The sequence below is a fragment of the Peromyscus eremicus genome, unplaced genomic scaffold, assembly GCF_949786415.1.
Source record: "Peromyscus eremicus unplaced genomic scaffold, PerEre_H2_v1 PerEre#2#unplaced_876, whole genome shotgun sequence".
NCBI classification, from domain to species: Eukaryota; Metazoa; Chordata; class Mammalia; order Rodentia; family Cricetidae; genus Peromyscus; species Peromyscus eremicus.
In genome coordinates, this window is record NW_026735112.1 from 15,253 (window position 1) to 31,845 (window position 16,593).

At 39.4% G+C, this 16,593-nt stretch overlaps 1 protein-coding gene across 1 annotated transcript in view; it reads left to right on the top strand.

Annotated features, from left to right (window-relative positions):
• The window catches only part of LOC131901964 (SHC SH2 domain-binding protein 1-like), a gene marked incomplete at its 5' end in the record, with an annotated part of 45,108 nt that overhangs the window by 12,389 nt on the left and 16,126 nt on the right, over positions 1-16,593 (top strand). The window contains 4 exon segments of the mRNA XM_059253000.1: positions 2,244-2,336; positions 12,766-12,999; positions 13,106-13,274; positions 13,566-13,686. Of these exon segments, the coding sequence (XP_059108983.1) occupies positions 2,244-2,336; positions 12,766-12,999; positions 13,106-13,274; positions 13,566-13,686 (617 nt within the window).

Here is a 16,593-nt window from a genome sequence, read left to right on the forward strand (position 1 = left end):
GTGATGTGTGAGCCCTGTGGGAGGCTGAGCCCCATTCTAGGTTCTGCTTTGAAAGAGTAAGCTCTGGAAGAGATGCATAGTGAATGATATATAAGTATCTGTACTGTATTGGTATGGATAATACTTGAGCTAGATATGGAATTTAAATATTTTTACCAGGTGGAGAAAGTGGAAGGCATTTGACCAACATACTACAAGGGAATTTGAAAGAGTATGTGAAATTGGGAGTTTATGTGTAAGTGATTTAAAGTTTACATGCTTTAAAAGCAGAAGTGCTTTAAAGATACATGATAAAAATGAGCGAATACTATGTCTGAGATTTGTTTAGAAATAATCCAGTATGAACATGATATAGGAGATAAGAGGGATAGGTGAATTGGGTTGCTGAGAGCTGCTTGTAGCAATGGCTTTACCAGAGGCTACAAGAACATACAGCAGATGGCAATTGATAGATGAATAATTCTCTGATGGAGGAATCTTGTTAAACAAGGCTTATGGGACTGGTTGCTTCTGTCTGTAATTTTCTCATGTGTCACTGCATTTCTTCCCTACAAACAGCTGTGGGTATTTTCTTCACTGCTTGTGTGTTTATCTCATGAATATATTTCATCTACTGGGCACACATATCTGGATGGTCAGAAAGATGATTTCTGCTTAAGCTATATAATTTTGATGAATAGAAATAACATTAGGATATTTTTCAAAGCTCAGACTGACATAGTAAAATTACAATATTATAATTTGTTATAAAGACAGCTTTTTACACATTTAGCTGATTTCAGACTTCAGAGCAGATTCAAAATAGATTAGTTGCCCCTGCAAAAAATTCATAAGGGCAAATTCCCAGGTGTCTGTTGAATCAAAGTCAGGCTGATAACATTAAGACATAACTCCCTGCAGCAGTTGACTTTCTGCATGTACTCCTGGCCTCAATTTGTGATGGAGCACTCAAGGTCCAGCCAACTAAGTGTTTATTAAGTCCTGAATTTCAATGTTACTGTCTGTCTGGGAATCCTGTCAGCATGGCCTCCCTAGCCTGAGAGAAACTATGTGCTTAGTGTTCTTAGAGTAGGTTGGACCCCCGTGTATGTAGCTCATAATTGTCCAGAGTTTGGCAGTTGAAGGAGGTGTGTGTAGAAAGAGCTATGTAAAGAGCTGATTAGAGCTGTCTAAACAGCTGTGTAGCTATGTAGAGCGCTGTAAAGAGCTGTGTAGAACTATGTATAGAAGATGAGTAGCTGTGTAGAGAGATGGAGCAGCATCTATGTAAAGATGTGTATGTCGGGCAGTGGTGGCACACACTTTTAATCCCAGCACTTGGGAGGCAGAGACAGGCGGATCTCTGTGAGTTTGAAGCCAGCCTGGTCTACAGAGTGAGATCCAGGACAGGCACCAAAACTACACAGAGAAACCCTGTCTCAAAAAACCAAAAAAAAAAAAAGTGTGTAAGAAGAGATATGTAGAAGAGAGGTATGTGGAGATGTAGCTGTTGAGGAAAGATGTATTGATAGAAGAGAGAGCTATGTAGATGAAATGTATAGCTATGTAGAAGAGGTGTATGGAAATGGAGTTGTGTGGAGACAGATTTTTCAGAAATATTTTTTAAGATGAAGTAAAAGAGAAAAGTTACCATCATAAAGCATGTGTTTCTTTATTACCTGTCAGATAGGAAAAGTCTAGCCCTTGCTGCATTCATGGATTTTTTTTTTTTTGCAAGCCCTGGTGCTGCCTGGAGGCTGGCCCCCTAGGCAGCATTTTTGGGTAGAGATGGGGAAAAAAATTACCTGTGAATTGATAATTTTTGAAGCTGCTATTCATATTGTCTGTTTTCTTTTATCATATATGTTTGGAATTTTTTCATATGTTGAAGCATCTGGGGAGTTTTAAAGAAAATATGAAGCAATTTAGTGAAGAAAGGGTTTCTTTTAGCTTACTGCTCCAAAGAGGGACATAGACCATCATAGTTAGGACGATAGCAGCAGTGTAATACCCTCCCCAAATCTTGTATAGGCAGGATGGAACCAGAGAAATAACTGCAGGTACAGCCATGCTAAAACCTTTAAGCCTTGTGCCTAGTATTTCTTTCAGCAAGACTCCATCCCCTAAATGTTTCCAAACATTGCCACCTGCTGGAGACCAAGTGTTCACCCACATGAGCCTATGGTAGACTTCCCATATTCAAACCACAACACCGGCCTTTTGAACCAGCAGTTGAATCTGATTGATATTAAGCTTCTTTTCAGGTTTTTCTATAAAAACATTTGGAGGAGTTGGGATGAAGAAGAAGAAGATGAGTATGATTATTTTATCAGATGTGTTGAACCGCGACTGAGATTGTAAGTATTTATTACTTACTGATGTGGCAGACACACACACAGGAGCTTCTGATGTACAGATAGTACAGATAGTGCATCATGACAAGTTATTGAATAAACCTTGTGGGGGAAAAACAGACACCTGCATTGTGTGTGTGTGTGTGTGTGTGTGTGTGTGTGTGTGTGTGTGTGTACTTGTATACATGTATTCTGTTTTGTTTTGAAATAGAATCTCTATAGCTCCCCCTCCCCCACCCCGGTCTCACTAGTATTGCAATAATAGGCTTGTGCCACCATGCCTGGTTCTATTTATGAAGTAAATTTAAAAGTAGAGTTTTAAGAATATCTAGGTTAAAAGCTTGTAAATCTGAAATATTGGGAGCCAGGCCAATCCCAGGCTTCCTCAGAGGCCCCAATGAAAAGAAAAAGGGAACAGAGAACTCTAGTTCTGTGTCCTTACCCAGGGTATAAACTTGGCAAGATCCCAGTGTAGGGCTGATGCCAGGGCCTTGAAGGAGTTACGGTTTTGGCCCCTGGGAACCTGACTTTCTCCTCTGAATGGTTGTGGTTGTCAGCCCTGGGGTAGCTGTGTCTAAGGAATCCTGTTTTCTTTGCCAACATCATCCGATTTAGCTCTCTGCTGATCTTTGGCCATTTCGTTCCTTGCAGACCGTATATAAGATGCTCTACTTTTTAATAAACTTGCTTGGGATAAGTCATCAACTTATGAAAGACTTCCTGATCCCAACAATCTGTCTTCTGTAGTTCTCATTCCTCCCCCTCCTCCTAGACAATTAGCCATTAGGGACTCTTATTTGTGTGTGTGCAATTCACTGAATAATATTCAACTGAGCTTGTATGTTAAGAATCTTGGATATTGTTAAGAGACTGAATATTTTCTAAGTTTGTTTTGGTTACTCTTAAACAGCAATAGTTAATTTTTATAGGTGTGAAATTTAATTATAGGTAAATATCATGTGTATCTGGTATATTTGATCTTTACCTAGACGAAAAAATATGTTCTGATTTGACAGTCTTCCATATGCTAACAATGATTAATTAATATGGTATCATACATTTCACTGGCAAATGTGAGAACCTAAGGGAGATTATCTTTTTGTTGTTGTTGTTATGGAGAAGAAAGGAAAATGGTATGATAGAAATGTTGGCAGATGGGAAAAGTTCCCTGTGCTGATAAAAGAGCTGTCAACAGGCAACATTTAAAAGTGATCAAACCATATTGTTTTGATTTTATATTATGTGCATTTTTCCTTTCTAATTCAAAACACACTATAACAAAATGTAGGAGGCAGAAATATGACTGTTGGTATATTATTTTCAAACTTTGAAGTATCAGTATAAAAAATGTGCTAATTAACATGGTTGCAGAAATGTTAAGAGACTGCTTTTAAAATTGAGTCTGGTCTTCACAGCTTGACCTGATGCATTTGTCAATGATGGTCCCTGGTTTCTTGTTTGGAAAGTGGACTTGCAGATTATCTTTAGATGCATATGGGTTAACTAAAGCACCAAATCCACACTTTCTAGTGTCTCCTAATATTTGAAGAGCCGGAAAATTTATTTTCTTTAAAATGTTAAATATTAGCTATAGTTTGATATGTTTGCTTAGGGTATGTTTTTCTTCTCCCATCTTATTCAGAGCATTACTAATTTAAAACAGCAAAACTTCTACAAAACAAAACATTTAAGGCATTATTTCTCAACATTCACTAGGTATTAGTTTCTGTAGAGAACTTTAGAAAGTACATCTGTGTTTAAGAGATCTATTTAATTGGTCTGATTGGGAGTCTGGACATTTACATTTTTAGATGCTACCCAGGTAAGTATAATATTAAAAAGCTCTTGTCTGAGTCATAACTAGTTAGTACGCTTTTAATTGAGAAATAAAATGATTATTTAAAAATTATATATAATTATATATAATGAGAGTAATATTGTACTTAAGTTCCATATTGATCCTCTTTTTTTTTCATTAATTTTTACCCATTAGCTTAGTCATGTCATTTTACAGCATGCATTTTTTAAGATTATTTATTATGTATACAGTGTTTTGTCTGCATGCATACCTGCACTCCAGAAGAGAGCATCAGATCTCATTATAGATGGTTGCAAGCCTCCATGCAGTTGTTGGGAATTGAACTCTAGCCCCTGCATACCTTTTTCATCTAACTCTTTCCTTTGGTTAGTTGAGCCAGAGGTAACTAACCAAAGGAAACATAGAAGGTCTATCTTGTTTACCTTCTCAAAGAACCAATTCTTGATTCATTTATTCTTTGTAGTGTTTTCTTTTTTTCTATATCATTAATTGTTGCTTTAATTTTTGTTATTTCTTTTTCTAATTTCTTGAATTGCATTGTTAAGTCATTTATTTGTACTCTTCCTGGTTTTTTTAATGTAGGTCCTTGGGGCTACGAACTTCACTCGTAGAACTGCTTATAATGTGTCTCAGAGGTTTTGTTATGTTTCTCTTTTGTTTTTATTTAGTTTCAGGAATATTTTGATTTATTTGACCCACTTGCCATTAAGTAATAAGTTGTTTAACTTTTATGAGTTTATACACTAGTTTGCTAGAGTCTTGTATCGATTTTATATTTAAATATTCGGATAGGCTACAAGGGATTTTTTAAAAATTTTTTCTGTATTTGTTAAGGTTTGTTATTTCTGTATATGAATTCTTTTAGGCCATTTGGAATCATGGAATGTTTTTGTGTTGTTTTAATCATTCAACTATGTCAGATTTTTTTTCTGGGTACAGTAGTCTTGAGTTGGCAGTTGTAGTCTTTTATAACTTAGAGTGTATTGCTCTTGGCTCTTATGACTTTCAGAGATTCCATCGATAAATCAGGTGTTATTCTAGTGGAGTTTCCTTTATATGTAACTTGTATCTTCTTTCTTCTAGCTTTTAATATTTTTTCTGTGTCTTGTATAGTGTTTTGACTATGATATGATGTGGAGTGTTTAATTTTCTGGTTTTGAGTAGTTGGTGTTCTTTGAGTATGTCTTTCCTTAGCTTGAGAAAGTTTTCTTCTATGATATTGTTAAAAATCTGGTCCATGACATTGCCTCCTAATTCTCGGTCTTCTATGCCTATAATTTCAAGATTTAATGGTATCCCACATTTCTGGTTTTTTCCTATCCTTTGACTAAAATAATAATTTCTTAGCTTATTTTTTTCTAGAACCTCTGCTGTATCTTGCTGTTCTATTTTCTGTTTGATTCATTTTACTTGTAAGGCTTTGCTCTGAGTTCTCTGATTGGAATACTGAGTTTTTCCATTCCATCATTTGACTTGTATTCTTTTAAATGTTTCTATCTCTTTATTGAATTAAGTTTTCAAATCTCAAATTATCTTCATTCAGCTGTGTATTTTTTCTTGTACATTACTCAAGTATTTATTATTTTTTCTCAGAGATCAATGTTTGTGTATTTAAATTTTTTGCATAGTTTATTGTAGCTGGAGAATTTTCCTGCCTGGCCCACCTCCGGACAAATCTCTCTCACCTGCCAGACCCACAGCCACTCAGACCTGACCAAGTAAACACAGAGACTTATATTGGTTACAAACTGTATGGCCGTGGCAGGCTTCTTGCTAACTGTTCTTACAGCTTAAATTAATCCATTTCTATAAATCTATACCTTGCCACATGGCTCGTGGCTTACCGGGATCTTCACCTGTGGCTTGTCATGGTGGCGGCTGGCAGTGTCTCTCTCACCCAGCTTCCTGTTCTCTCAATTCTCCTCTCTGTTAGTCCCGCCTATACTTCCTGCCTGACCACTGACCAATCAGTGATTTATTTATTGACCAATCAGCAACACATTTGACATACAGACCATCCCACAGCAGTTTATGATTATTCTTTTAAAGTCTGTAACCTGAGGTTTATCTAGGGCATTCTCATTAAAGAACACTTCTATAGGACTAAGTTTGATGGGAGGCATGCTATTTTATTTGGCCTTTCATATTGTTTTGGTTTTTATGATTTGACCTGAGCATGTGGACTTCTTCCTTTGGTTGTGTGACTGGTGTGCAAACCTGCCCTTCTTTAGATTAGGCCAATGCAGGCCATGTGTCCCAAGAGCAAGGCCAGGTATGCCCGGTCCCGCGGGCCAGGTTATTTGATGAGACCCGAGGAGGCACCTCCTGAAAGATCAATGGGGGCGAGAGAGAAAGGAGACCAGGCGCGTAAAGGAAGACAGAGACATTCTGAGTTGCATCGAGGTCTCCATTTATTGACTGGGTATTGAGGCTTATAAACAGGGCTTCAGGCAGGGAGGGGGAACACGGGAAGCAGGAAGAGAAGAATGGAAAATTCCTAAGAGAGGGTGAGGTCACTTTGGTCCCAGGCCCCTGCAGCTGGCTGATTAGCAGGTACTCCAGGAAGTTGTACAGCCTGAGGTTAGGCCAGGAACTTCCTGCTTTTGTAAGGTTTGATAAAGTAAGGACACCGCTGTCCGGAATCGGTCCCCAACAGTTCCCCCTCTTTTCTCAAAAATGGATCACGTCCATGTGATCGGGGTGGCTAAGGTCCGAGAGAGTCCCTGTCTTAGGCTACACAGGGGGCTTCCCACGCTCGGCAGCATGCCGTGTTGAGCCGGTCTCGGGCGACCTCTGTATGCTGTTGTCTCCGGCGTGGGCCCTGTACTATTCCCGTCATTGAGTACCCTCTAGCAGGACCGTGGGGACGTTAGGGCCTTAGGACACTGAATCTGAGTCCTTGATGGGGCTCCTGGCCGGCCTCCTCGGAATCTACTCTGTGATAATGAATCGAGACGTGTCGTGGTAAGGCCGAATCAATCTGATTTTTGATAAACCGAGTCAACCGCTGAAAGGCCCAGGGACCAAAGGTCAAACCACCCGTGCTGATTTTTAAACTCCCTTTTTCTTTGAACCAGCCTTTCCCTTAATTTTTCCATCGATTCCCTGACAATACCAGTATGGTCGGCATAAAAGCAGCATTCTCCCTTCAAGGCTGCACATAATCTCCCCTCCTTTAAAAATAGTAAATCCAGACCTCTTATGTTTTGTAACACAACCTCAGAGAGCGAGGTTAAAGATTTCTCCAGAGCAGAAATGGATCTTTCTATGGCCTCTAGGTCAGTAGTCATAGCCATTTGTAACTGCATAAGGTGGTTGCTCTGCACGAGAGCAGTAGTTCCTGTACCAATTCCTGCAGTGATGCCCCAATACCTAACAAGAGGGCAATAGTCATAGACACAGGTTCTCGAGTGTATCTGCCTCTCTGTTCAAAGAATTCCATATCAGAGACTAATTGGACCAGAGCATAAGAGTTTTCCCATTATCAATGGCAAAGCGAGCTTCCCCTTATTTAGTTTTTGCCATCTGCAAGTGTGTCATGGGTTCAGAGGTGGATATTGGAATTCTAGCATCCTCAGTTTAGTGGTACCCAGACATGAATCATCATTTAGTTAAGACATCAGTGATATAAGAGCCAACAGTAATTAGCAGAAGCACAGGGCCAAAAGCCTTATGATGGCTGACAGAGTTCCTTATCCTCAAGGAACTTGGAACTTTATCTCAGGTTCCCTATGACAAGAAATTCCCTTTTGATCTAACATTCTGGGGTGGGGGGGAAACAGGGGCGATGTTTTCTCTCTTCTGTAATTACTTCCTGCTGACATTGGGACGTTGTTGTCAAGGCCCTGGAAAGCCAGAATGTTAGTCAAAGACAAGAGGGAACGTTTTATTGACCAGCTGAAGAGATGGTATGCATATCGGCTGAACTGGTCCATATCAGCTTTCAGCAAGTTCAGGGCTCATAGTCATTTGCAGTAGGTTGTCACCAGCAAATGATGCTTGGATGTATCTGTCAGCCAAGTGGAAACCTGTTGAGATAGATATAAACTAGGAACAGGAGTTAAAACTTACAAACTTATTTGGAACTTTTAGACCCATAGTCTTAGTAATTGTAGTATTATCAATTTGCCCTGAAATCCATAGTGTCTTTTCTATCTAGAGAACCAAGTATAGATTAGACTGAAATTTCCTTGGCCCAATGAAAAGCATCTGTAAGGCTATATTTAGAACCTTTTTTAAAGAGACTTATTAGCTTTAATTAATTAATCCATTGATCAATCAATTACTAAGCTGAGAAAGCTATAGCTAGCCCAGTCATCAATGTCATCAAAGATCTGAGAAGGATAAACTTTACCTGAGTGCAGACTTTTAAGTCTATTTAAAAAACAACATAGATTATCCATTACCCAGACTGCCATCATCCCAGGCTCCTATAGTCTTCATAGTGTTGGCAGGACAGGTGTCAGGACAGCATTGTCCACAATTCAGGTGGCATCTTCTTGTCGTTGTTTCATATCTTCTTTGGAGACCTTGGGAGCCATTGCTAGGAGCTGGGGAGCTCAGAGTCTCTGTTTGCTATAGTAAGCTTTTTATCAAATACTGTAAATGCCATATTCATCAGATCTTGTACAGGTTTGAGGACCATTATCTATTAAATGTATCTGAGCCAAACAAATCTAGGCCTAATCTTGAAAATATCTCTAAGTTTGGTAACAATAACCAGGCCAATTTGTTCTCTATAGATATATTAGTCAAATATACCTATATTCTATAGATATATTAGTCAAATATACCTCTCAGTTTTTTTTTATATTAAAATAAAACAGTTTATGCTTTAAACTAGTATCTGAATAGCCAGATGACTAGTATTAACTTGCATTTCTTAACACAAAGGACATGCAAACTCAGACATTCAAAACCAAACATACATGTGGCCACATTTTTCATTCATACCTGTAGACAGACATTTTTACAACTATGACCCTTTGGAGTCTCAATGTAACAGCAGAATAGCAAGACAAAGAAATATGAAACATGTTTCATTTTTTTTATATATATCTTAAGTCATTTTTTATAAAAACATTATTTTTTATCTTAACCAACAATAATTTGAAACCAATTCTCTTAAATGATGGCAAGTATTTGTAACCCATTGAACTCAAATGACCAAAACCCATGTAAATTTTTATTTTTCCTGTGGAAACAAAAGCATAATTTTCCCAGTATCTTGAACTGGTAATTTAACATTTCTTTTTAAGCAATATCAGGACAGAGAAGGGTTAACAAGAGAAGCTGCTGGCCAGCAGAAGAGACCTTGAAGTTATCACAGTTAAGGAAGGGAGGGTCAGATTCTCTCTTTAGTGTTCACACAGTTTTTGTCAATTGCAGGCAGTCCCCATTGCCCTGTCCAGAGCTCCCGTCTTTGCCCGCCTGTACTGAGAGCACGCACCCCCACCCTCGTGAAAGCAGCCAGCTGGCTGCAGTCCTGATAGCAAGAGAGCTAGGGAGGGACGGAGGTGGCCTTTGCTATGCCTCTCTCTCCTCCTCTTCCTCTAGGAAAATAAGGAAGGTTAGCAGACAGAAACAAATAACATTTACACAGACAATTCAAGAACTGGAACATCAGCACTGAGATGATGGCCTCATTCTCAGCTAGTGAGCCCCTCTTGCAGTATGCAAGCCCCACCTGGCAGGAGCTACCTGTTTATCTCAGTTCAGTCAGGGAGTGGGGCTGGGGAACCCAGTTCCCTCTATTGTGGCTCACACATCCTTCCAGTGGGCTAGGCAAAGGTCTAGTAGAGAAGAAGGGAACTGTCCCATAGCGTCCGTCACAATCAAGTCAACAATGAGAACAATTAATACATTACACACAAGACCAAGGGCACACGAAAAAACTTTGCCCCAACAAAACAACCAACAAAGCTCCAAGAACAATGACAGCCTGATGTGCTCTGGGGGGGGGTAACCCTCCAGGCTCAATCACATCAAAAACAATCCAGACTCGAGGATCTCTGTCCTTGATCAAACAGACATCAGGGGCTTCCACATCCCTGTCAGTCAGACATGCACCTTTTTTTTTTTGTTCACACACTTTATTATTCTGTGACAGTTCTCTCTCTACACAGCTTCTATTCTGCTCTCATGTCTAGCTCCTTTCTTGCCTGATTTCTCTATATTTATCTACCTCTAGGTTCTATCTTAATTCCTTCATATAGTTCTGACCCTTCTAGGTTCTCATCTATCTAGTTCTTTCCCCTATCAGCTCCTCTCCCATCTCCTTCTCTCTCATCTGGCTCTTTCTCATCTTGTTCTTCCCCATCTCAGTTTGTTCCTCTCAAGTTCTTACCCATCTAGTTCTTCCATTCTCTTTTTTCTTTTTCTTTCTGTGCCCTGGAAGTCCCGGTATATAAAAGGGAGGGTCCAAGCTAAACTGTGTAAAGCTATTACTTAACATCCACCTCTCCTAGGCGGTGTCTCCTTGTGGAATTTACCTTAAGTCAGGAGACTTGTATGTGGGTGGTTATCACTGTTAGTCCTCGGAAGTTGGGTGACCACCTGGGCGGTGTCTCCTTTAGTCCTTGAAAATGGCTAGGGGAGATATCTGATTCCAGAGAAAGCCTTTCCTGGGGCTGTTTTCCAAATGCCTGGAATGTGTATGTCTAGAGAGTGATCAGTGCACATTGTTAGCCCTTCTTAGGGAAAAATCAATTGGGAAAACTATGAAGGCACACATGATTTTTATAACAGAATACAGCTGATATATAACAAGCCAAGTAACACCAAAAACTCCTTGGGATTTGGCTTCCTCTGGAGGAATTCCCTGATTCCTCCAGGTAGTGACTTTGCCATAACCAGCTGAGTTCTTATGATATATTCCTACGGCCTGCAGCAGTTCCCCTTTTTTCGTTTAGTTAAAAAAATTTTTTTTCTTGGAAGAGGAGAGAGTAAAGTAACAATGATCACAACAAAACATACAAAAAAAACGCACAAAATGGCTCTGACAATATCCCGGGACAAAATACAAAGTGGCACTTCCTCCCATTGTGGGGGAAGATACCCAAAGATGCTCCTCAACCAAATCGTCACCTCTGAGGTGGCTTTAGGGCTCTGGGACATCTCCCTTTGCCGCCAGGTTCACTGTCCGGACACGTCTGCCCCAGTGAGAGCCTGCAAAGTACAAATCGATCGACCGGTACAAAACAAAAGTAACATGACAGAGACACAGACAGGACAGAGAGCGCTCTTACTGGTAGATGTCAATAAACCTCTGGACCCTTGGGTGTCAGGCAGGGGGAGTTTGAGAGAAAATCCTCTGCAAGGGCTAGTAAATGTGAAACACGCCCATCTCCCTCTGCTTCCTTTAGAACATCTCTAATCACACCATAAAAACTAAAAAAGGCGTTGGGGACATTTTCCCCGTCTCTGAGTAATTTGTTAATATCTTTTCCAACCTTGTTCCAAGTCAAAGGGTGAATTCCTGGTCCATTAATCACTAACCAGGGACATTTCTCCTCCGCATATTGGAAGAATTTTATCAAATCCTTTTTGTTAACTCTTATTTCTCTCTCCCTAAGATTACCTTTTCATCTCCTTTAGAAAAACAGCCTCTTTAGATAAATTTTTGCCCATGATCGATGGGACGACATACTTACCTCAAGACTCTCCCGCGTTGCACGAGTGATGCGGTCCGGGCGTCTCTACCCTGATCCTCTCGGGGCCCCTTCCGTTGTCCGACGTCCGGCAGGTCACCATGCCTCGAGCCCCACGTTCGGGCGCCACTTGCCCGGTCCCGCGGGCCAGGTTATTTGATGAGACCCGAGGAGGCACCTCCTGAAAGATCAATGGGGGCGAGAGAGAAAGGAGACCAGGCGCGTAAAGGAAGACAGAGACATTCTGAGTTGCGTCGAGGTCTCTGTTTATTGACTGGGTATTGAGGCTTATAAACAGGGCTTCAGGCAGGGAGGGGGAACACGGGAAGCAGGAAGAGAAGAATGGAAAATTCCTAAGAGAGGGTGAGGTCACTTTGGTCCCAGGCCCCTGCAGCTGGCTGATTAGCAGGTACTCCAGGAAGTTGTACAGCCTGAGGTTAGGCCAGGAACTTCCTGCTTTTGTAAGGTTTGATAAAGTAAGGACACTGCTGTCCAGAATCGGTCCCCAACACAGGTATAATAAGTAGATGATCTGTTGAATTGAACCAGGGAAAGATAGCTCCTAAACTACAGGTCTATAGCTAGTCCAAGAAAGGAGGTTTACAAATGTTGGAAGTTCATGAGCACAACTCTATAATTAGGGTTACAGATTTGCAGATGGCAGGGTGGGGTGGGGTAAAGGCTAATTTAAGGCCAGGGAAAGGTAATAAGAGATTGACTCAGGAAAGGTGCCTTACTCACAGGCCAACAGATCAAGAACAAAGCTTGTAAGTTTGCAGATGGCTGATGGGTAGGGGGAAGAATAGAAAAGTAAGAAGTGACCCAGGAATGGTGGCTTGCAGACAAAGAGAGTGCTAAAAATGATGGTAAAATAAGCTGAGTCTTTGAGGACTAAATCAAATCTTAATGATAGGAAAATGTCCTAAAAAAGGGAATGGATTTTAATTTGCTTTTAAACTTTCAGGTATTATGATATACTTGAAGATCGAGTTCCCTCAGGACTTATTGTTGACTACCACAATCTGTTGTCTCAATGTGAAGAGAGTTACAGGAAATTTTTAAATCTGAGAAGCAGTTTGTCAAATTGTAATTCTGATTCTGAGCAGGAAAATATCTCCATGGTGGAAGGGTTAAATTTGTATTCAGAAATTGAACAGTTGAAACAGAAGCTAAAACTCATTGAGAATCCTTTGTTGAGGTATGTGTCTTGTTGTTCTTAATTATTTAGCATATCTTACTAGCTATCTTAGTGAGAAGTGATGGTTCTTGTTTTCTTGTTTTGTTTTTGTTTGTTTGTTTTAAAGATATGTTTTTGGTTATCAGAAGAACTCTAATATCTAAGCCAAGGGCACTCGTCAAAATGGCCAGAAGGTCACCCATGTGGTTTCCTCCACCATGAAGACAGATCTGCTGCGGTCTCTATTCAGGGACAGGTTTTGTGAGGAGTCTTGCAAAGAAGAAACAGAAATTCAGGTAAAAAGAAATTTTTGCTCTAAGTGACTGCTTTTGATTAACTCCAAATTTTCACCAGTTCTACAAAGTGTTTACAGAAAGTTTCTGGAGTTGGTTTTCTGTGAGATCCAAATAGTAAGAGCACTGTTCTTTTTCAGAGATAGCAATGCAAAAGCACACACTGGGCTAAGTGCACTATTAGAAAGATAGATAAAAACAAAGTTGGGTTCATTTTCAAATAGGACATGAAGGCCCTTGGAGTGATACTTAAGTGGCTTTGGGGATATATATTTACAGTATGTTGTTTTCTAGTTCCATAGTGATCTGTTGTCTGCTATAAATGCCTGCCATGAGGGTGACACTGTAATTATTTGTCCTGGCCATTATGTGGTTCATGGCACCTGCTCCATAGCTGACTCCATTGAGTTAGAAGGTGAGTATGGAAGATCATAACCAAACTTTAATTCATAATAAGTAAACAGTAATTTAGTGATCTTGGTTAACTCCAAAATTCAACCCATCTGATTTCAAGTGAGGTGCTCTGACACATTAATGATTTTTTTTTTGATTCTTCAAGACAGGGTTTCTCCATGTAGTTTTGGTGCCTGTCCTGAATCTCACTCTGTAGACCAGGCTGGCCTCAAACTCACAGAGATCCATGTGTCTCTGCCTCCCGAGTGCTGGGATTAAAGTTGTGTGCCACCACCACCTGGCTCACATTAAGGATATTTAAATTGTATAAGAAATTGACCCAATGTTTGAACAGTTTGAATCATAAGTGTTTGTAGCAGTATATTGATAAGATTTTTATAGATGCACATTAAAAACAAAGGCTATTAGTAACAAGTATAGGTTCTAGAAGATTGGTAGTTTATAGAAAGGAAATCTATTTCTAGAACAGAAGTGTGTGTGTGTGTGTGTGTGTGTGTGTGTGTGTGTGTGTGTGTGTGTGTGAATTTGTTAATTGTCTTACAAAGTAGCAGGTTTCCTTATGACGTTTTGTATGTTTAGTTTTAGTTTACCCTCGCCACAACCTCTACCTGTCACTGCCTCCTTGCTTCCCTATCCCTGCTTTAACCCTTTGATTCCCAGTACTCCCTTTCTACTTTCATATCTATTATTTCTTGCACCCCTCCCTTCATGACATATACTATATCCCCTCTCATCTAAATACAAATACATTAAAAATTAGAAGCTAAGATACACATACAAGAGAGAAAATGAGATGTTTGTCTTTCTGAATCTAGATTACCTCACTTAATATTTTCTGCTTCCATTTACCTGTGAACTTTATAATTTCATATCTTCTTTTTTAGAACTGAATTGTATATATGTACCACAATATGAGTATTGTGTATATATACCACAATATCATTATTAGTTGATGGATATCTAGTCTCTTTTTTTTTTCATTATGAATGGAACAGCAATAAATATGGATAACCAAGTATCTCTTTAGTAGGTTTGAAGAGTTCTCTGAGTGTATGTCCAGGAGTGGTATAGCAGGGTCATCTGTTAGTTCTATTTTTAGTATTTTGAGAAATTTCCACACTGATTTCCATAGTCCATATTACATTCCCACTAACAGTGAATAAGAATTTATCTTTCTCCACATCTTCACCAACATTTGTTGGCATTCATTTTCTTTCTTTTTTTTTTTTGGTGGGGGGGGGTTGGTTTTTTTGTTTTGTTTTTCAATACAGGGTTTTTCTTTGTGACAGTCCTGGCTGTCCTGGAACTCACTCTGCAGACCAGGCTGAGCTCTGCCTGCCTCTGCCTCCTGAGTGCTGAGATTAAAGGTGTGCGCCACCACTGCCCAGCGTCATTCATTGTCTTAATGATGGTTGTTCTATGGTGAGATGAAATCTCAGGGTTGCTTTAATTTGCATTTCCCTAATGACTAAAATGTTAAATACTTTAAAGGTATTCATTGGGCATTCGCACCTCTTCTTTGGACATTCTCTATTTAATTCCATGGCCTACTTTTCATTGGGTTGCTTGTTTTGTTTTAGTATTTTGAGGGTTTTTTTTTTAATATCCTATATATTAACCATCTTTTGAATATATAGCTGGAAAATATTTTCTCCCATTCTGAAGAATACATTTTCCCTCCATTAACAAGACCTTTGCTGTATGGAAGCTTCTTAATTTCATGAGGGCAGTTATTATTTATTAGTCTTATCTCCTTGAATACATGGAATACTTACCTATGCATAGTTCTTGAAATCTTCCCTGTTTATTTCTCTAACACTTTCAGAGTTTTAGGTCTTATGTTTTGATCTTTAATCCCTGTCCAGGATGAGGAGTAAGCATCTAGTTTCATTCTTCTACATGCATATGTCTTTTTCCAAGCACACTTGTTAAAGAAACTGTCTTTTCTACAATGAATATTTTTGGCATCTTTGCCAAAAATCAAGTGGCTGTAGCTGCATGGGTTTATATCTGGATCTTATCTACCATGCTGTTTTTGGTAAATGGTGATACTTTTTTTTTAAACTCATTATTGCTTTGGCTTTATTAGGACTCTTTAAAAAAAGTTGCTTATTTATTTTCCTTCTTGTTTGACAATTTCATATACATACACTCTGTGTTACGATTTTATTCACCCTCTCTCATTACCTTCTATTATCTCCCTTCTTTTCCATCTGAACCACTTCTTCCTACGTAGCAACCTAATGGTTACACCATTACAGAAAATGATAAGACACACACACACACCCTAGCAATCATTACCAGTCATTGGCTGTCAGGAAGGAATGAAGTTTCATGAATACCTCATCTATCCAAGATGGAAAGCTGAAGAGCTCAGTCTTGTATAAGCATGCAAAAATGCTCTTTGTTTATGGTTGCAGTGGCCATGTCATATGTGGATGGCAGCAGTTCATAATACTCTTTCCAATCTTCTATTAAATTGTGTGGTGCCCTGACTTCTATGATGGTTCCTGATCCTTGGATGGTGGTTGTTGCAGCAGAGGATGATATAAATGTCACTTAGCAGTCACATATTCTTAGCACTTTGACCAGATATGTATCTCCCTCTCTGCAAAGGGTAACATCATGTTTGGAAAGTAGTTTGACAGCATGTTCATATATGGAGACAGGGGTAGTATTCTCTTCCTTTGAGCCCATGAGCTTCTCAGCCATAGGTTTATAGTACCAGCTATGTAATCTATCTAAAGGAGTAGGCCCCATATCCATTCACATAGCAGTTAGCTATTACCAAGATAGTCATGCTACCATTGTATCAGTGAGCATATTCTGTCTGACAGGTGTGTGTTACCGCATGCATGTTCCACAGTTGGGTGAGACTATAAGATTTTTCCATTAGCAGCCTGGATAG